At 38.2% G+C, this 21815-nt stretch overlaps 1 protein-coding gene across 1 annotated transcript in view; it reads right to left on the reverse strand.

The window, feature by feature from the left end:
* The window catches only part of LOC129745231 (frizzled-like), a 160763-nt gene extending 146247 nt beyond the window's left edge, over nucleotides 1-14516 (reverse strand). Inside the window, exon 1 of the mRNA XM_055738169.1 lies at nucleotides 12802-14516. Coding sequence (XP_055594144.1) covers nucleotides 12802-13524 — 723 coding nt within the window. The 5' untranslated portion in view covers nucleotides 13525-14516. The remainder of the gene's footprint in view (nucleotides 1-12801) is intronic.
* Nucleotides 14517-21815: the final 7299 nt, after the last annotated feature.

A 21815-nucleotide genomic window follows, 5' to 3' on the forward strand; every position in this document is an offset into this window, starting at 1 on the left:
AGTTTTAAATCTACATTCTGAATCTGGATTCTGACCCCGAATTCACAAATTGAACTGTAAATCTATTTTCGAATTTCTATACGATTTCTGAAATGTACAAAAAAATATACGATTTCTGAAACTGAATTCTAAGACGGATTAATCACCGTAGTTCATGTATGTTGTCTTAATTTACCGGCCTTATCGGTGAAAAGTGATGTCCTTATCGGTGACGAATGTCCGTGAAGATCGGTATAATTTACAAGTGGCAAATGTCAGAAAAATAGTGAAAAGGCTATAATTGAAACAAATATAGCATGGATCACGCAAAATCTGGACGCATTTAAAAGGGCTTATCTCGGAGCTTTGCAAACGAAAAAAAACGTTTTGTAATAAAAATGTAGGAATTTTATTGCACTTCAAAGGAAAAATAAGAAGAAAAAAAATATTCCGTTGTTGTTTTGATGAAATTCCGAACTTTTTGTCGAGAACCACTCATCAAAGTTTGGACACCCTATTCACTGAGCTCAGTGGCCATTTTGTTCCATAATCTCTTCATCTCTGTTGCATCGCGAGTCGTCCTACCATTTTTCTTCATCTTCTGCTTGACAATTGTCCAAAATTTTTCGATAGGGCGGAATTGAGGGCAGTTGGGTGGGTTGGTGTCCTTTTAGACAAAATCCACCCGTTGGCCCGTTACAACGTTACAACCTCTTAGCTGAAGTGGCAGCTTGCCAAATCTGGCGAAAACTTTACTGGTTTTTTGTGAGATCTAATGTACGAAAAAAAAACGTTTTTTAAGGACTCCTCTTTGTACATTTCGGAGTCTTGTTTTTCACAAAAACCAGAGTTTTTCGTCCGCAGCTGCAAATACCTTGCCAAATCAAACACTTTCTTGGCAACTTATCGGCAAAACCGAATTTAAACTTGGCGGAAACATCACCCCGACCAGTGGCTTTGTACAATTTTTGGTCAGGAAGCCGCCCAAAATCAGATTTCAAGATTTTGGAACCAGGCCACGTCGGGTTTTTGACGTGGGTGTAAAAAATGAATTTTCGCCTCGCTGCTTCCATTACGTGTTACTTTATTGGAACACAACGAATCGTTATGAAATTTTCAGCACTGATAGAGGAAACATTTTCGAACAAAATACTGTCAAAACATTCCAGATCCGACAACTAGGAGCGCTATGGTATAATAAACAGTGCGTCCAGATTTAGGATGATCCATGCTTTAGAAAGGTATATCTCATATAAGGGTGGCTCAAAGAAGAACTTGGTTTCCGATTTGAAACCTTGGGGTCTCTAATTGTTCTTGGACTTAGCAGATGGCTCTATTTCAATTTTGAGCATAATCGGCTAACTCTTAAAAGTCGCCAAACGACTCTTTTGAGAATTGGCCTTAATTCAGTCAAGCCAAGCTAATCTGAAAACATCACTTTTGCCGTTCAAACTTGGAAAATTATAGACCGATTGTTTTATTTTTTTTTGTTAAAATATCCTTTGAATTATTTTATACAAATGCTCTCAAGACTACAATTTTATATGAGCTTCTTGAGGTGATTTAAGGCAAATTCCCATAACAGCTTGAGCGTTGTTGAGATACTCCTTAAAGTTGACCGATTGAACTCAAAATTCTGCTAGGCTACGGAACAAGTTCAGTCTTTAAAGTGTAAAATAGAAAACTTTCCCCTTTTTTGACCACCATTCCTCAACTCCTGTAGAAGAAACTTAATTCGAGAGAATTCATACATATACTAGCTGACCCGGCAAACTTTGTTAAGCCTGTAATTTTTGAGTATTTTTCTATATTTTAGCACTGTTCCTTAGTCAGCCTACCTTTTAAGTGTATAAAAGCTAGTGGATACCTTTGTATCAGAAAAAAAAATCCAGAATTATGGTTCGTTATTCGAATTTCATTATTTTAAGTTCATTCAAAAAACCGCTAATGGAATGAAAAATATCATACATAAATTTATATTCAAAACCGGCAGTTTGTGACACAAAAACGCTCATACGATTTGCTCTAATAAGTTCGCTAAGTTTTGTTTAGCGAACCTATTTTCTTGTTGAGGTAGCGTATGATAAAGTTCTGCTAATGATCAGTTCCGGTAACTTAAGAACGCTTAATCTATCAAGTTTCAATTTAGTTTAGTCATCATTTCTATTCAAAAACCTCTATCTGATAAAGTTTTTAAAAAATGTTGAAGATTGATTTCAACAGAAAATAGATCTTTTTTGATGGAGTCGTCATAAATAGAGTTGTATTTTCGATTTGTGTTAACCTCTGTATTAAAATACATTACAGTTTTCTTTAAACATGGTCGTCAGAATAGAAAAATTAAAAATTGACCCGGAACATTTAAGAATAATAAATATAAAATTATTTTTAATTTTTTTAATTATTTCAAATGTCTTTTTTCGGACTTTGCACTAAATACATCAATTGAATCTTATTGTGAATTAACAGAGCTGAGTTTGACAAATATTTAACAATTCAGAAAAAAGTTACTATTCATTTCATTTTACAGCAACACTTTTTTAATCAATATAATGTTTGAAAATGTCTTCGAAATTTGTGTCATTATTATCTTTTTTTCAATTTTCAGTTAGGTATTGGCAAATTGCACTAAGAATTAAAGAATTTAGAAAAAAAGAATTTAAACTTTCTTGTATTTAGATTATTTTTCTCTTAACAGGCAAACCCTGAATGAAGGCAAATCTTTTTTGAGTATTTGGAATAAATATTCAAAATATTCACAAATTACTTAAATTTATAGTTTATGATCTTAAGATAAGAAACTGTAATCCAGACAATTAAATTTAATTCTGAATTTTATTGTTAATTTGAATCAATATTCTAAATTTGGCTTTATGAATCTGGATTTTCAGTTATATTCATACGTGAATTTAAAAGCTGGATTTTCGTTGATCTTGATTTTATATTTTTTTTGGTCGAGTTTAAGTGTTTATATTCTTCAATTTACTTATGCTTGACAGATTGTTTTTTTAGATCTTATATATGGTACGAAACTGTTTTTGTATTTTTGTGTATTGGTTCAGATTTTTCTCTATACTTAAATGTTCGAAATTTTAGGTGGCATGCTTTTTACTTAAAATTTAATTTTTATATTCTTTCAAGTTTTAAGTACTTAATGATATTATTGATTACGATCCTTTTTTCTGACTTTTGAAACTGAGAGTTTGATCTAACATCAAGATAAAATTCTATATAGCTAAAATTTTCAAAAGTTCCGATTAACCACTGAGCATGAAAGGTCGTGTGGATTTTCCAATGTTTCCTGATCCTCCAATCCAAAATTAAAAACCTTCAATTCTCAAACTAACTGGATAAAATCAACAAAAAATAAATTAAGGGATCTTTTACCAGTTATATGACTTTCTATTGAAGTTACCAAAACTCATAAAAAATGATTTGATAATGAAATGTTTCAATTCAATCTCATTAAGTTGTTTTGATTCTATTGGAAATTTTACAGCCATATTGCTTGAGTTGCTAAAAGAATATGACAATTCAAAAAAATTAACGGTGAACGAACAAACATCTAAAAAAATCTTAGAATTGCCTTGATTCTGATGCAAAAATTACAAATTTTGTCAATATTCTTCGTACAGACTTTCCTATGCTTCGTAGTTGCGGAACCCCATAGGGAAAATCACATCCAAGTATCCATTTTACTGGTGCCACGTGAAAAGTACACTTGCAACGAAAATGGGCGCCAAAACTTCCTATAGAGAGATGGATGCATATCAGTAAGCCTTGATTGCTTTTGGCGCCTTCCTACTCTGGGTGATTCGAATGAAAAAAAAATTGGAAATTGGGTGCCATGACTTTTATTTGATACGAATAAAACTAAAAATTAATTTTCAAATTCCACAAAAACATTTTCGAAATTATCTCTCCGTTGTGTTATTCTTTACGTGAAGACGAACACAACAAAAAAAATCGCATGCAAATCGGATGATCCAGCGAAGAGTTTTGCGTGTTCGCACATTTCTGTATGGTCTGTCTCTCTCCCTGTTTTATATATATAGATTTTATAATGCTGAAAACTAAGTTGAATAGAATAAACCTAGGCTTAAAAGATTTTCGAAACTTATCTTCCACTCGATTTTCAAATCAAATCGAGGTTTATTTGGAAAGGTGGTTTTCAAAAACTGAGGTCTTTCATAAGGTTCTTCAATTGGATTAGAGAATATTAGTTGTAAGGGATTTCGAGGATACTTGATCTCTGGAGTGCCTTGATTCCTTAGCTAAATCTCGAAATAAAAATTTTTGACACAGATCAAATGTTAAAAAATAAATGTGCCAAATAGACCAAAACAAAAATTCTGTAACCTCAACAAAATTTTTAAAACTTATATTTTTAGAGTTATTCAATTTTGTTAAAAAAAAACAAAATGTGACTGGAAAATCCTTTTTATTACTTTAAAATGTTTCACTCGTGGGAATATGTAAATCGTTAGAGAAAAGTATGAACCTCCATAATGCCATATTTTCAAATATATAAAGTCTGCTTCATTTATTATTGGAACAAATTCTTTTGCTCATTGTGGCGCACCTAGTGGACGGATTTGGAAACTTTTTTCACCCACGTGTCGGGAAATTCATTACCTTTCACCATGTATTTATGTCATAACACCAAACGATAGCATTTTGTAAACAACCGCCATGGAAGCCGAACGGAGAGATCAAATTGTGCACAGTTTTCTTGAAAATCCATTGTTGTCGGCATCGAAGCTAGCTAAACAGCTTAAAATGCCCAGAAATACCGTATGGCGTGTTATCAAGCAGTACAAGGAAACATTGACGACGGCTCGGGAAGCCGCATTCGAAGCGTCGGAGTGGAACTGTCGACCGGAAACTGCGTGGGAAAGTCATCAAGGCCGTCAAGAGGAATCCCAATCTTTCAGACCGCGATTTGGCCAATAAGTTCCAGGCCGCTCACAGTACGGTGCGACGAATTCGTCTCCGGGAAGGAATAAGGTCATTCCGAGCCAGCAAACAGCCAAATCGGACGCTGAAGCAGAACAATGTGGCCAGAATCCGTGCTCGAAAGCTGTACGACCAAGTGCTGACCAAGTTCGACGGATGTAAAGTCTGCTTCATTTAATATTGGAACACAAACAATTGCGTGTAGTTCAGTCATTTATTAACGAATTCATAATTTGTTTTTCATACAAATGTAGCATTTTCTTTACTCTTTCATAAAAAAAAATTTAAAAAATTATTCATTGCTGTTTCGAAGAAATTCTCGTACTCGTACTCGTAAGAAAACTGTGCAAAATTTGATCTCTCCGTTCGGCTTCCATGGCGGTTGTTTACAAAATGCTATCGTTTGGTGTTATGACATAAATACATGGTGAAAGGTAATGAATTTCCCGACACGTGGGTGAAAAAAGTTTCCAAATCCGTCCACTAGGAGCGCCACAATGAGCAAAAGAATTTGTTCCAATATTAAATGAAGCAGACTTTAGTAAACTTCTAAATAGATAATTTCTGAGGATGTTATTATTTATATATGGCCGGCCTTCGGCCAGACCGAACTGAGCGCCATTAGAAAATTTAAAAACAACAGAAACGAAATCTCGAGTTATTCACATCCTAGATCACAAAACCAAGCATGAATGATTAAAATGAATTCCTTGAATTATAAACTATTGATTCTAGCTCATAAACATCAAAGATTTCGTTTCTTGATGAAAATATTTGCACATGAAGTTCATGTGTCTCGAAAAAATGCTGATGGCGTTCAGTTCGGTCTGGTCTAATCCCGACCATATATCCTACAGCTATAATCAATGCAATAAGCCCGGTACAAATGTCAATTTCATCTTTTGTCACAAACAGCCCATGAAATCATGAAATGCAATGGAAACTAACTAAATTTTATTTTTTTAATGATATTTTTATCACATAAAAAACTTAAAAAAACATACAACGAGAGGTTTCAGAAATTCGCTGAGCCGTTTTTCAACAAAAAAAATCGATTGAATGTGCTGATACAGTCATTTCATTAAAAATTCATCTCTATCGGTTGGAATTGAATGTAATTGAACAGAACGGCCATTCGGAAAATATTTTCATCAAAATTCTTTGATCCTGATAAAAAAGTTAAGTAATAAAATCATTGAAATTATTTTATAAACTTTTTTAATAACTTAATGTAGTCTTTAAAACCAAGCACTTTTAATATTTCAATACGAGCTCTTAATCTTTTTAATGTACAGGGCCCGGCAATTGAACTGCTACAAAACTTTAGGAGTGATTATTACGAAGTATACAAAACCGATTTAGATGACCCCTTGTCACCTTGTTAACATTATGTCTAAGATGTCAGAGGATATTTTTGTTTATTTTGCAATCAAGTGTTTTTTTTTTGTAAAAATAGTCCTCGAACCTTAACGTAGTGCTTTGATTGCCTAGTTCCAGGCTGTGAAACGGTAGAAAGACATAATTCGTGAGTTGTTCAATGAGTGTATGTATTTTTTTAAATTTTGGTTCGCACTTGGAAGATACCTGGAGATCAGAAGAATCCAAGTATAGTATGGTGGGGATCGTCAAGCTACAGTGCCGACACCTACCATGGTGAAGATCATCAAGATGCACCCTGAGAGAATTTTTGGCGTAGTAACACTAAACTGGCGATAGATTTTAATACACCGGATCAAAATCGCCGTCGGATCTTGGAAGATGATTTTTAGGCCCAGCCTTACAAGATCCAAAGATTTCAAGACCTCTCGTTTGAACAGAAGCAAGAGTAGAAAGGGCGAAGGCGCAATCGTGTTTTCTGCCGATGAATTCGTCGCCGTAAAACGGTTCGTGAAAAAAACAGAACTACATATTTGTATTGCCAAAAAGATCACGAACCTATGCAAACGTATTTAAGGCCCCAAGACGACAAAAATCTGTCTTATTAAAGGTCTGGGTCAGAATCGCCCGTACTTTCCTGGTGAAGATCAACCGAACACCCTGAAGAGATGTAGATCAATCAATTTACGTATCGAAAATAGTTCTACGGCATGTCCTCAAACTGTGGACACGTCCCAATTTTGGTTTAGGTTGGTGGTTTTTCAGCAGGACTTCGCATAGGCTTACGAAGGAAAGAGGTCCCAATTCTTGTGTGCGATTTTTTTTTTCGAGGGTTAATTTCGAGTACGGAGTGGTCGGGGAGTTCGCCGGACCTGAATCCTATTGACTGGCTATCTAGGGTATACAGAAGCCCAAAGTCTACTCTACAAAACATGGCGGGTTGGAAGTTCTGAGGCGTCATTTAGTTGAATCCTGTGATAAAATACCACAAAAACCACCTGCGACCACACCACAAGGACAAAAAAAAATCGAAAGGCGCCAATGGATTTTGAAAATATGATCTGTTTTGATGTTCATCGTATTAAACTTGAAAGAAAAAGTTTTTGTTTTGATCAAATTATTTGTTAGTTCCAATGTAGCACTTCAATTGCCGGACCCTGTAAATTCATGTAAATGAAAAAAAAAACAATACGATTTCATAAAAATGAGTTATCTTTGATGCAAAACACCCATTTTTTTAGGTCTTTTTGGCTTTTGGTCGTTTTTCTGAAGAGACATTTGGACGATTTCAAAATGGTATTGTTTACGGAAATCGGTTCAGAAGTTATGATTTTACAATCAAAACAATAACCCGGATCTATATGACCCTAACCGGCTTATTGTTCTTTTTTTTCTGGGTGACACTGGTAGCCCTTTTCAAAAATCTAAAAATGAGGAATTCTCATTTTCATATGTGATGAAAGGAATTAGAGAAACATGAACTATCAAAGAACGAAAGAACATAAGCCGTGAATATCATGAAAATTTCGAAAAAGATACAACGGCTCACCGACAGGACTTGAACCTGCAATCTCCACTTCGGTACCGAAGCGGAGATTGCAGGTTCAAGTCCTGTCGGTGAGCCGTTGTATCTTTTTCGAAATTTTCATGATATTTACGGCTTATGTTCTTTCGTTCTTTGATAGTTCATGTTTCTCTAATTCTTTTCATCACATATGAAAATGTGATCATTTTCAGGTACAAAGATGTACCAAGCGATTTCATAACATCAGTATTGAGGAATTCTCATTTAAGGAAAAGTCAAAAAATGTCATGTATCTAGCTTTAACCATTCCTGAGACATCGCAACGACAAATAACAGTTCGTGTCAGATTAACCCTATCCAAAGGAAGGTTAATTATATCTATCTTGTGGGCAGTGAAAAACGTTGCTCAGTTGATTGTGCTCTATGAACTCATAAAACACTTAAAATGGCTTACAATTTAGCTCGGAAGATAGAGTCAAAACAATCATAAAATATTTTCACTAGTACGACTCGTCTAGTTGTTGCAAGAAGTGAATATGAACCATAAAAATAAACTTCATGCAGAAAAAACAGAACCAGCCAACAATAAAAGATTTCGCTTTTATTAATGCAAAAGAAAAACCACCAAACGTGCTGCTCTTTCCCAAAACTAAGAATCAACTTTATTGTCGAACGTAGCCGCGTATAACTTCCGGTATGGCTACGTTGGCTCTTTGTTATCGTCGGCCATCGTTACGTTTTGGCTAAAGGAAAAGGAAATTTTTGGTTCATTTCGTTCGTGTGTTGCCGGAAACCAAAAGCTCCTTCCGGAAAGACTGTTGCCCGTCCGTTGCTCGTTTGGTGCCCTTTTTATTTTTAGCACGTTTCTCCTTCGTATATAGTTGAGTGGAATTTCCAGTCTCTCGTTATTTATTAAAAGCATGAATGATTTTTTTTTGTTTTCGCAAAAGCCACGGTACTACGGTCGAGAAAACGAATGAATATTTAAATTTTTCTCAATTTTAGGAACAGCTTAGAATAGAATCCATGGTTTGATCATGGATAATAACGAAAGATGATCAGTTCAAGTGTATTGTTACTGTAGTTTTTAAGTTTTGAAAAATAGAAATTCAATTTAAGCTGATCAAAAAGTCAGCCATGAAACAAATTTGAAACACATTTCTCTTTCGTCCCAAAATTGAAACATGTTTCTATTTCGTCAGTAGTAGGTATCAAATTTAAGCAAATTTCTAATTTCTCTTCATCAAGCGCACAAGCAAAGTTCTACAAGTGCCTCTGGGGCAGAAAACAAACCAAGAAAACCACCAAAACTATTTGAGCTTGTTCGGGCGAGGTTTCATCATGATTTCGGTGGCGGTTTCTGTGTTTTTTCCCTCCTCCGCCGCCATGCTTCTGATGGTTGTCTGACTTTAGTTTTCTCCTCCGCCTCGTTCGTCGAAGTCCTCGGGTCAGAAAAGACCAACCATTCTCGGTTTGACTGATAATATCTGCTGACCACGGGTGCGATTAGTTGAACTGGAGCTGCTCGCACTGATAGGAATTGTTAGGTAGTTGTACTTTCTTTAACCTAATTCTTTCTAAATGGAACTTATAAGATTTAAAAAATAATACAAACTTATATGTGTTTGACAACGAATTAACAATCAGGGCTTATAATTTAAGGTTGCCATTCGGGTTTGCTCGGATATTTAATACAAATTTTGGGAACAATCCGGCACGGTCCAGTTGCCCGGATTTCATCGAAAAAAAACCCCGGATTTTGCCCGGATTTTTCACTTTATTTGACAAATCAAACAAAAAACAAACAAAATGTTTTGTTTTTTATATTTTTGCCTCCAAAACGAATTTTTTTTGAAGAAAATTTATAAAAATAATCATGACAGTTTTTTTGGAAGTCTAAAATACAATTTAAAATCTGTCAATAAATTTTGATGAAATTTTTTTTAAATTTTTTTTTTTTGGTTTTTGTTGAGCAATTTCTGGATTTTAACAAATTTTGCCCGGATTATTGATCGTCAATTTTTAAATAAAATACCCGGATTTTGCCGGGTTTTTATGTAAAATTGCCCGAATTTCCGGCCTGGATATGTGCTAAAAAGTTCTGGCAACTTTTGTATGATTCCTTCTATTCCATCCGCTTAAAAATTATTTATGTTTCTGTGTTTAATATTTTATCCACTCTTAAAATTCAAACATTTTTTGGTTCAGTTTCCAAGTTGATTCCTTAATATGTTATCGATTGACGATTTTATTAGCTGAACTAAAGAATAATAAAAAGGCAGAATCTTTAATAATCTCGGTAAAAGCTATCAATTAAATTAATTCCGGGTTTTTTTTAAATACAATCTAAGCAATTAAAAAACATTTAAACAAAACATTTGGTGTCATGTCAGCTGTATGACATCCAATAGTATCGTTTTGATATAATTGGGGTACTTAAACACTTTTACATACAGTGAAGTGCGAAAAAATAATGCCCATGCAATTTGGTTCATGCACAAAAATTAATACGGTTTAGAGTCACAATAAAAGAACGATATTGTGGAATTGATTTTTGAATGGTTTTTTTAATGAATGGTTGTTTTAAGTTTAAAAAAATATATTTTTAAGTTTTAAGTTTCAAGGAAAATTATACTTTTACCACTGTTCAAAGAAAAAAGAGCGCAGAAAAAAAATGCCGATTTTTTATATTATTATCTTCTTTGGAAAGAGCTGAAAAGGTTGAATCAAACATTGTAATAAAGTGCCATTGAACTAAATTTGAAGAAATTAGTTTAAAAATTCTCTTTTATCAAAATCTTCGTAATGAGTATCATCCATCGGTTGATGAAAACTTGCTGTATTATTTATTTGCTTGGAGAGGTTTAGAAGCAACTCGAATTATATGTTCTACTAGAATGTTTCAAGCCAATCAAACCCAATTTATATTTCAAAACCGATTCATACTTGCTCATAAAATTCTGATAACTAGAATTCCGAATTGTACGTGAGCCCAGAAGACTAGTGAGCTCAAAGTGCAATCCCCTGTGAGATGCGGTGCAATCAATAGAAATGTAACATATTAACCCCTGAGAGGGGGGGGGGGGTATTTCTTAAATCAAAATGTGGAGTACAAACCCCCGAGAGGGGCAGTACAGGAATGAAAGTACAAACCCCTTAGAGGGGCTGTATTCTGTAAATCAAAATGCGGAGTACAAACCCCTGAAAGGGACAGTACAAGAAATAAGGTACAAACCATTTAGAGGAGCAGTACAGAAATAAAAGTACAAACCCCTGAGAGGGGCAGTTCAGAAATTTAAGAACAAATCCCTGAGAGGGACAGTATTTTTTTAAATTTAAATGCAGAGTACAAACCCCTGAGAGGGGCAGTTTAGAAAATAAGGTACAAACCACTCAGAGGGGCAGTACAGAAATAAAAGTATAAATTCCTGAGAGTGGTAGTATATATTAAATCCAAATGTGGATTACAAACCTCTAAAAGGGGCAGTACAGGAAATAAGGTACAAACCACTCAGAGGGGCAGTACAAAAATAAAAGAACAAATCCCTGAGAGGGGCAGATTTTTTTAAATCAAAGTGTGAAGTACAAACCCCTGAGAGGTAAAGTTTAGAAAATAAGGTACAAACCACTCAGAGGGGTAGTACAGATATAAAGGTACGAATCCCTGATAGGGGCAGTACAAGAAATAAGGTACAAACCATTCAGATGGACAGTGCAGAAATAAATGTACAAATCCCTGAGAGGGGCAGCACAGGAATTAAAGTACAAACTCCTGAGAGGGGCAATACAAGAATAAAAATAAAAACCACTAGGAGGGGCAATACAGGAATAGGAGTAAAAATCCCTGAGTGGATGTACAAACCCACATAAATAAAATTACAAATCCTTGAGAGGGGCAGCCCAGGAATTAAAGTAAATCAAAATCAATCAATCAAAATGTGGAGTACAAACCTCTGAGATGGGCAATACAGAAAATAAGAGACATCCACTTAGAGGAGCAGTATTAAAATAAAAGTACAAATTTTTGAGAGAGGCAGCACAGGAAAAAAAGTATAAAACCCTGAGAAGAGCAATACAGGAATAAAAATACAAACCAATGGGAGTGAAAGTACAGAAATAAAGGTACAAACCCCTGAGAAAGGCAGTAGAAGAATAAAGGTACGAACCCCTGAGGTGGCCAGTACAGGAACAAATGTTCAAATCTCTGAGAGAGACAGTACATGAATAAAGGTTCATACCCCTGAGAGGGGCAGTACAGAAATAAAGGTACAAACACATGTTATAAAAAACGCAAAAGATGCAGGAACAAGGGAGAAATGAAGCGGGGAGTTCCCTGCCAAACGTTTCATATGATTATATGAAAACCCGATAACAGTTTACACATCGATCGAACCGGTACTCGCAATAGAAAACTTCACAACGCAAACACGTGCTTCGATCAATCCATATAGATATTATTGTATAGATCAATGCAAAATCGGCCTATCGACTTCTAGACAATAAAACGGTGCAAGACAAATGGACAAGTGTTTTCTCATTACACGCTCTTGGCTCATTTTCAACACATTTTATGCTTCCTAATCTAATCTTGCCGTCTATAATTTTCATTACTTTCATTTGATATTCTTCCTATTAGAATGAATAATTCACCGAAATACCATTAATCTTAAAATTAAAATCATTCTAAAGAATGAAAAGGCTTACATGCCTAGATGTTAGCAATCGCTAGTACAACGGACCTTTCAAGTATTCCTAAATATCAAATTGTGCGTAAATCTTAAGTAGATTTAAATAGGATTCATCATTGATAGATCATCCTTGATAGACCGTCCTTCAATCGAAAGGCACAGAACAGCATTTTCAGTCATGCATTTGAATACAAGTCCAGGTACCGCATCCCAAATGTCAGTTGTCTAGCCAGTGTGCGTTGTGCTATCAATGACAGCCGGTCAAAAGCAACCTACCTTTCCGCCAACGGTCAGTTGATATCCCATAATGGTCGGTGCTTTCAGCTGAACCGGACATATGAATCCCAAATCCCGGTGTCCAGTGCCACCGAGCCCTCCTCCCATTCCAACGCCCATCCCCACCGAGTTGACCCCCATGCCTCCATAGCTGCTGCCCTTCCGCGTCGGCTGATGGTGATGATGTTTGGTCGTGTGATGCATAGAATTCGGTGGCATCGGTGTGCTTTCGGATGAATTGTTTGGCGTGACACACAACTCTTTGCCCTCTTCGGGAAATTTGGTACATTCGAGGTTTTCAGGCCATTGAAAATCGAACGTTCGCATGATGGTCTCGCATACGCGGGCACTTTCGCAGAGGCTCCGGCAGGGTGGGATGGGATGGTTGAGGATCGTACAGACAGGTGCATACAGAGTGCACAGAAAGAACTTCAGATCCGGACTGCAGTCGATTTTGACGAGGGGTATGAATTGGTGGACCTCGAGGGCAGCTTCCTCTTGCTTGTTGTGGCCAATTAGATTTGGCATGATGGTTTTGTTGTACTGGATATCGGTACAGAACGGAATCGTGATGAGCTCGCACCGATTGTGGTGCTGAAAGTCATCCGAACTAATGCTGGAAATTTCATGACCCCCGTAGGAATCTTGCTGAATAGGTAATCCGAAGTTTGCATAGCTTAACACCAGCACAAAGGCTTTCATCATCAAACGCATTTTTGCCATTTCCTGAAATGGGATTCTTCACGGGGCTTCTTGCTCTCCTTTGTATGGACCTTAACTTTATTAAACTCCTCACACCCCGTCTTTTGTAGTGTTGTTATTTTAACACTCACACACAACCATTCTCAAAACGCAATGAACGAAACATCAAAAGCCGAGCCTACAGCTTAGAGGCCACTTTCAACACCAACACCACTTCATCGCTGCCCGCTGCCATATGATGATGGACATCGGTGCTTTGAGCCGCTACTTTCTTCTTTGCCGCCGACTCCTCTTACGATATTTATTTATAGATACTCTTGCTCACTCACACTACCACGTGGACCCGTTGATACATCACAGAACAGAGCTCTACTGCTGGCGTAATTTGCAACATTCTACTCTTCGCACTTGAATGCAATAAAACTCGATCTTCTTTTCACTGCCGCCGACACTCGGCTCGTTACGCACAAGACCAGACCATTCACCCCGTTCTCCTGCTTCAACCACGTTTCGTTGCTCCCATCCCACTCCTTGGACGGACAAGCTTCACAGAACCCCAACTCCTGTTTCGAGTGCCGTTGTTTCACATCGCCCGTTGACGAATTCCAGACGCGCTGTTGACACAACACTACACCGCTATCTACACCGAATGACTTATCACCAACTGACAAGATGAGCCACCCGTTTGATCTACCCGACCGACCAAATTTGAAATCTGTCAATCGTTATCAACACTCCTGAGAAGACCAGAAAAAAGTAATACAACACACTAAAAACTCTAACAGAGTTCAGACAAGCTTCCTAATTAATTACAGATCATATCACCAAGCTATTAAACGCCGCCGTCTGTTAACACTGAAACTCGACCAACGAAACGACCGTGTGTCCGGAAACCCGAAAATACGTGCCACCGACAGCGAAAGCGTCCGAAACACTACTAAAGACAAGTGGCAACAAACACCATCCCGAAAATCGTCCAGAACAGCCGCCCGCTCACTCCCTCACACAACGAGCCGCTCCCGTTACACCATTCATTGAATGAAACTTCAGCGGACCGACCGACAGACAATGCCATTTCTCGCATCGCGTTGCACAAACGAAACGTAGGAAGACTAGCCGCCCGCCCGCCGTCCGTCAGCCTCTTGTACGATGGTGTAAGTGGAAGATTGTTTATCCAACCGAACGTCAAACCCATACCGAACCGAATCGAAAGCGAACCCGAATGAGTTGTAAACAATTTTTTCAAACGAGGGTGGTAAAATCGGCTGAAACCAATCGTGGAAGGTCAAATCGGGCGGTAAATTTAAACCGGTGTTGACGGGAGACTCCAAAGCAGCTGTCGAAACTGGCGGGCGCCTTGCGGCCACTTGTTGAAACACCTTTTTTACCGATTAACGGAAAGTGGGTTCGAGTCTTCACTGGAGAAACGGTGTCCGTGAACCGGTTCAATACAGGTTCCAAACCGTTTACAATTTGAGCTTCCGGGGTTAGCCACTAGAGCCTATTTGGAATATCTAGATAATGTTTTAGCACCATCTATCGCACAATAGCTCAAGCTAGAGAAGAAGGATAAAATGATAAGAAGTTCAAGAAACCCGAGGTGGGGGCAGCACGTTCCATGCATTACGACGAGAAAGAACCTTAGAAATTTCAGCTTGAAGCTGCTGTCTCCATTAACATTTTACAAGTATCTACATACAGTTGGTGTCTGGGAAAAGAATTCAAAATTAACAAAATTTGATTTCAAGTGCGTGGAAACCAAATTAATTATCTATACTAACGGTTCCCGTTAAATCCCGGATAATATAAAGAGTTCCTCTCGAGATTGGCGCACAATTGGTAATTTTCTTTAAATCTGGAGATTTAAAATGTCTTTAACTTATTCATCACCAAATTGGTACACTATGTTTGTTTGTTTGTTTGTTTCATTTCAGAGGCTTGTTGAGTAGAAAATGCGAACAATTTATCTAAATGCTACCTAGATGCTGGAATGGTCTGTTGTGCTAGTGATTGCTTAACATCGTTTTTGTCAAATATATGGCTCTGGCGTGAGGTGATCAAAAAGTGGAAGCAGCACTTCGATGAACACCTGAACGGCGCACATGAAGGAGGTCAAGACGGTGGGGGAAGGTACATCGCCGGCGTAGCCAACGATGTAGAGGAGCCACTTCCAACGATGAGTGAAGTTAAGGAAGCCATTCGCCAGCTGAATAGAAACAAGTCGGCTGAGAAAGATGGCATCGCAGCTGAACTCATCAAAATGGGCCCGGACAAGTTGGCCGATTGCCTACACCGGTTGATAGTCCGGATCTGGGGCATATAACAGCTACCGGAGGAGTGGAAGAAGGGGGTAATATGCCCCATCTACAACAAGGGCGACAAATTGGACTGTGAGAACTACCGAGCGATCACTGTCCTCAATGCCGCCTACAAAGTGTTGTCCCGAATCCTACTCTACCGCCTGACGCCCCAAGCAAACAGATTCGTGGGAAGTCATCAGGCCGGCTTCATGGAGGGACGGTCAACAATGACCAGATAATCAAATTACGGCAAATCCTCTGAAAATGCCGGGAACACCAAGTCCACCATCTATTCATCGCACCATCTTTTCATCGACTTCAAAGCCGCATACGACACGATCGACCGTAACGAGCTATGGAAAATCATGGACGAGAACGGCTTTTCCGGGAAGCTGATTAGACTGATCAAGGCGACGACGGGATGGAACGCAGTGCTGTGTGATTTCGGGTGAATTGTCGAGTTCATTCGAATCGCGCCCGACAAGGTGATGGTCTATCCTGCATGATGTTCAACGTTGGGCTAGAAGGTGTTATTCGACGAGCGGTGGGCGAAATGCGGGGCATGATTTTCAACAGATTCAGTCAACTTATCTGCTTTGCCGATGACATTGATAAAGTCGGCAGATCATCTGCGGCGGTGGAAGACATCTACTGCAAACTGAAACGCGAAGCAGGAAGGATTGGGTTGATGATTAACCCTCATCCGCATCAGGGTGTCATTTTGACACCATTGCAAGTTTGAAGGCTTGTAACTTTTTTCAGAAGCTTCAAAATACAAAAAATCTTCGGGGACCCTAAATGAATTCAAAAATTCTTCAATATTGCATCTTTACTTTATTTATGGACGAACCCTGGAAGCCTGGACAAAAAAAACTCCCTTTTCCGACTTATGGTGTCATTTTGACACCACAGAAGTAAAATCTATTTAAGTCGTTTGAATTATTATGAACTTCATATAAAACTTATATTAATAGAAATCTTGTAATGTCAGTAAAATATGTTTAGAACATTATATATAGCTTAAGTTACTAGTTTTCTCGAAGAAATGCACGACACGCATCGTTATTTCGTCTGTCGGCTTCGCTCTCTGCCCGAATCACCACCCACCGTACCTACTCGGAGAGCAAACAAACGCGTTTTGCTGGACTCGCGCTTGTAGTTCTAGAAATTTAGGAATGATTTTACGTTTATAATTTTCATATTTTTGTGAAACCTCACAGCGTGAAATGTTGCACCTCACTAGAATGTAGATTAAATTTGCTTTCCAATGAATATACTTTTGATTGGTCCAAACAAAGTAAAAGCACTGAAAATCCGGGTACAACCTGACGGTGGACCACAAAAACAGATGAAATTTCAATTTGTAAAAAAATCGCGCAAAGTAGTGAACTTTGAAAAATTCCAGTTATTTCAATTTTTGTTGCATCAAAAATCTAAAGACAGCAAAATGTTGGAATTTTAATAGATTTCGTAGTCATATTTTTTTCAAAACTCTACCATCGCTCAAACAGTATTTACTAGCAATCGAATGAAAAGTAGATTTTTTAGACCACTTTTTTAAACTTTTTGTGACCAATTAATTAAAAAAAATTTAAAAAAAATATTTCTTGTCTTCATTATGTAGGCATTAACTTCAGCTTTCATATGCATAAGACAAATATTTTTTTGGACTTGTAGTATATGAACTACAGCAGTTTTCGTGAGGCATGTTTTTTCGGATTTTTTTTTCTTTCATGCTGAATAACGAGAAAACTAGTAACTTAAGCTACATATAATGTTACAAACATATTTTACTGACATTACAAGGTTTCTATTGATATAAGTTTTGTTTAAATCGGTTGAACACGCCAAAAATTATAACGATTTGAGCTTGTGGTGTCAAATTGATACTCCTAGTGCTGATTAGGGTAATGAAATCTAATGCGGATGAGGGTTAATACGTCCAAGACGAAGTACATGCTGGTCTGCGGATCCGAGACCGACCGAACCCGAACCCCGAAGTTACCACATATGGCGTGGATTTCAAGTAATACTGAATGAAAATAAGGTAAGATTGAGTTTTAAAGGCGAGTATGCCAGCTAGACCCAGGCGAGTACGCCAGCTTCCCCAGGCGAGTACGCCAGCTAGACCCAGGCGAGTACGCCAGCTTCCCCAGGCGAGTACGCCAGCTTCCCCAGGCGAGTACGCCAGCTAGACCCAGGCGAGTACGCCAGCTTCCCCAGGTGAGTACGCCAGCTTCCCCAGGCGAGTACGCCAGCTTCCCTAGGCGAGTACGCCAGCTTCCCCAGGCGAGTACGCCAGCTTCCCTAGGCGAGTACGCCAGCTAGACCCAGGCGAGTACGCCAGCTTCCCTAGGCGAGTACGCCAGCTTCCCTAGGCGAGTACGCCAGCTAGACCCAGGCGAGTACGCCAGCTTCCCCAGGCGAGTACGCCAGCTAGACCCAGGCGAGTACGCCAGCATCTCCAGGCGAGTACGCCAGAATCCCTAGGCGAGTACGCCAGCTTCCCCAGGCGAGTACGCCAGCTAACCCAGGCGAGTACGCCAGCTGTCCCAGGCGAGTAAGCCGGCTAACCTAGGTGAGTATGGCAGCTGTCCGAACACTAACCAGGCGAAAATGCCGGTATTATTAACGGCGACGTCTTCCAGATTGAGATTGAGGTGCAGTATTGGCAAAGTTGAGCAGAATATTATTATTCCTATGATGGGAGCTGTACTATGAAACAAAGTGCGCCAACTACTACGTACTGTAGACCTGGCGAACATACTTTGGAAAAACGTTTAGCTATTTTGGAGGGAGAGTCTGAAAGCTTAGTACAAGAGTACAGGTCAGGCAAAGATCGCCAGCTTTCCAAAAATAGGATATGTTAAATTTTGATTCAGGTAGAGTATGCCAGCTTAGGACAGAAGTCCAATAAGACGAGATCACCAGCTCAATGGGAATATATGTTATTTCGTTCCAAGGCAAAACAGCAGTCCAGCTAAATATTCCAGGACAGAAGAATATGTAAGCTTATGTAAAGGATGTTATATTTTAGCAGTTATAACTGTTAGACGATTAAGGAATTAAGGCCCCTAATTCTACATATCAACCAACTAATAGACGAAAACTTTCTCTTCACTTTCCTTGATTCGCTATCAGGCAGTCTAAACGTGCTAGAGCTGGAATAATACTTGAGCAGATACACGTGGAAGCGACTTTAAATCGTACAGACGAAGATGACCATTGATCTAATACTTTTAATGACGAACTTTAGTATAAATATCACAATTTACAAAACGTTAGGAAATGGGACCCAATGTTGATGCGATTGATAGATGAGCAGCTTAGCGTATGAAAATACATTAGACTGCATGCGTCATTGAGAATGAATAATATGTTGCTTTGCGGCTTGCAGGAAAGTCATGAATTTATTTGCTTTTGCTGCCCCGAACAATAATGTACTCGACCAAACCTTCTTATCTTAAAACACACACGTTAGCTTTGTGATGCATCGAGCCTATAACATGAATAGTTTGGAGAGAAAAATGTCGTAGGCCACTTACGACTTTATGTTAAGTCTTTTTTAAAGCAAAATTATATCAAAATTGTTTGATAATAAAAATTTTAAAGCTGTGGTCTTGAAATTGTTTCTGGTTGAGATCAAGACACAATGACACTAAGAAGAATTTCTGGTAAGGTGTTCGGGAGCATAACGGCATCGATAAATGTATTCGATAGTGCAGAGTAACATGAAAGGCAAAGCGTCCTGTTCAGATATTTAATCGTGTTCGTGCTCCGACATTCGATGTCTCGATCTATATCGTGAACATTCCTCATAGACTGCGATTTTGATAAGCTCGTTCCATAAGGAATAATGAATCTTCTTCCCTCGAATCTGCTTTTGTAGTAAAGGTAGACGTCGCTAAAGTACTGTTCGCCATATTGATGATTTTTTGAACGCTTATCAATGATCCGCCACGCTACGTGATAAACTTAGCGTTTTGTACCTTCATGAGGACGTACAACCATTCGCATTATTATACATGCATCAGACAAATGCATATTATATATGCATCAGACAAAAGGGTTTTAAAACCTTATGCCAGGTCATGCCAAACTCGGAGGTATTAAGAAGAAAAACTGCACCTAAACTATCGACAGTATTATTCTGACAGCGAATGTCTGCATTCCGGACATATTTGAACATCCTGGTAATGCTCAGTATTGACCGAGCTTGAGTCCCGAACTAACCAACGAACCGATACCGAACGCAATGACTCGCACACTTTCCAAGTGTGGCAACCGACTTTCTGATTCGTGTTATTCCTGATTTTCTGATCTAAAATTCATCCCTGCATACTATAGGTCTTAATCAGCGTTGTAAGGACTAGTCGACTCATCATCGAAGCGTAGACAAACAAGATGATATTAATTGACCGGTATCTGAGTCGAATCTCCGTCGCGGGTAAGGCTATTCTGAGAGTACTAATATTTTGACGTACAGGTCAGATAGAGCTGTGCATCGCGTAACACTGCGAAACGTTGAAAAAATCAGTCATAAGAGTTTATACTGCGGCTAGCATGTCGTCTAAAAGCAGATACTCACTCCCCAACTCGTTGGTTCATCCAGCGAGACTCCAGCGCCAGATAACAATCCCGATTCCATCGGGAAGTTAATTGTGTGAGGCTTTACTTCCCATGTTTGAATCCAAGCAGTGACTTTCAGCGACTAGCCATGCTAGCCAACCCTGATGCGTAGTTAATAATATCGTCGATAGTCTGTGATTGGAGAGGATGCCTTGGATCATTACCAATGGCCGGCGGTGGTGGGATTATCCAATACTGGAACCGGAAATCAGCCATATTGTTTCTTCAGCGAGAATTGTTTCTTCCAGTTGAATAACTGTTCCAAGTCGAATTTCTCTGGTCGGATATAGCTGACTTTTCATCGTGTGGTCAAACCGATTTTGCATCGCGTTCAGATCTCTCGAATATACCGCACCTTCTAAACGGATGCACTGTAGTAAAACCTAGGCGATCAGCGGAAGGGCAAAGTTATTCTTTTCACCGGCACATATGAATGTGATTCTTGAAGAGACCGTACAGATGCTTGATAGGATAAAATTACAGAGCTCTTGGAAGTGCTCATGTTAACCATGAACCGGAGGACAAGCTGGCAATGACGGAAATAACCGCGAACATTGTTTTATTCTTTTCTCTCTGCGCCAGTCCAGATTTAAGTAGTGATCTTGTAGAAATTGAGGTAGCACAACTGAAAATTTTGAAACGGATTGTACTTTTAACAATTCGGTGCTTTATTCGTTTTGTACTTACAAACGATTTTTACTAATGGAACTCCATGACATCGAACCGTATTCTTCTCAAGCTTAGTTGTTGTTCCGCAATAACTTGTTTACATGTTGTCATCATATTTTAAAGAACTGAGCAAATTTATTTTTCTCCACCTTAGCCGGAGCAGCGCGACTGTAGAGCTCTTCGATGGATTTCTGATTTGTTTGTAAACAAGCGAGACTCACTCTAATTCGTAAATACTCACTACACATCAAGGTTTTAATCAAATTGCATGCGCTGGCAGAATGCTGTCAGTTTAATTGTTGCCACTTTTGAATGAATAATTTCAAAAGCATTTAAAGGTAGTTCAAACCATATTACAGTTAAGCTATATTAGAAAACTTGATAGAAGCTGGTTGGTTTACAAGGGAAAAGAAGCGGACGTTTATTTTGTTCAAAATTAATCAGAAAATATTCGAATCAATTCTACTTTGGTTTAACTTTATTCAATAGAGCTACCCTAGAATAAAATTGATAAGATTGAATGTTGAAAAAAAACTAAAGAATTTTTAATAGTTTTTATTGAGAATTCACATATTTTCAGAAAGTTTAGGTACTTTGAATTGGGCGAAAGTTTTCAAGTTCAGTTACCAAGGTTGATTATAATGCAGGAAATTTTAATTAGCTGGAACAAAATAATATTTCTAGAAGGTCATAAATTCTCTTTAAAATTAGACC

This window comes from Uranotaenia lowii, chromosome 2 (assembly GCF_029784155.1).
Source record: "Uranotaenia lowii strain MFRU-FL chromosome 2, ASM2978415v1, whole genome shotgun sequence".
In the NCBI taxonomy this organism is placed as follows: Eukaryota; Metazoa; Arthropoda; class Insecta; order Diptera; family Culicidae; genus Uranotaenia; species Uranotaenia lowii.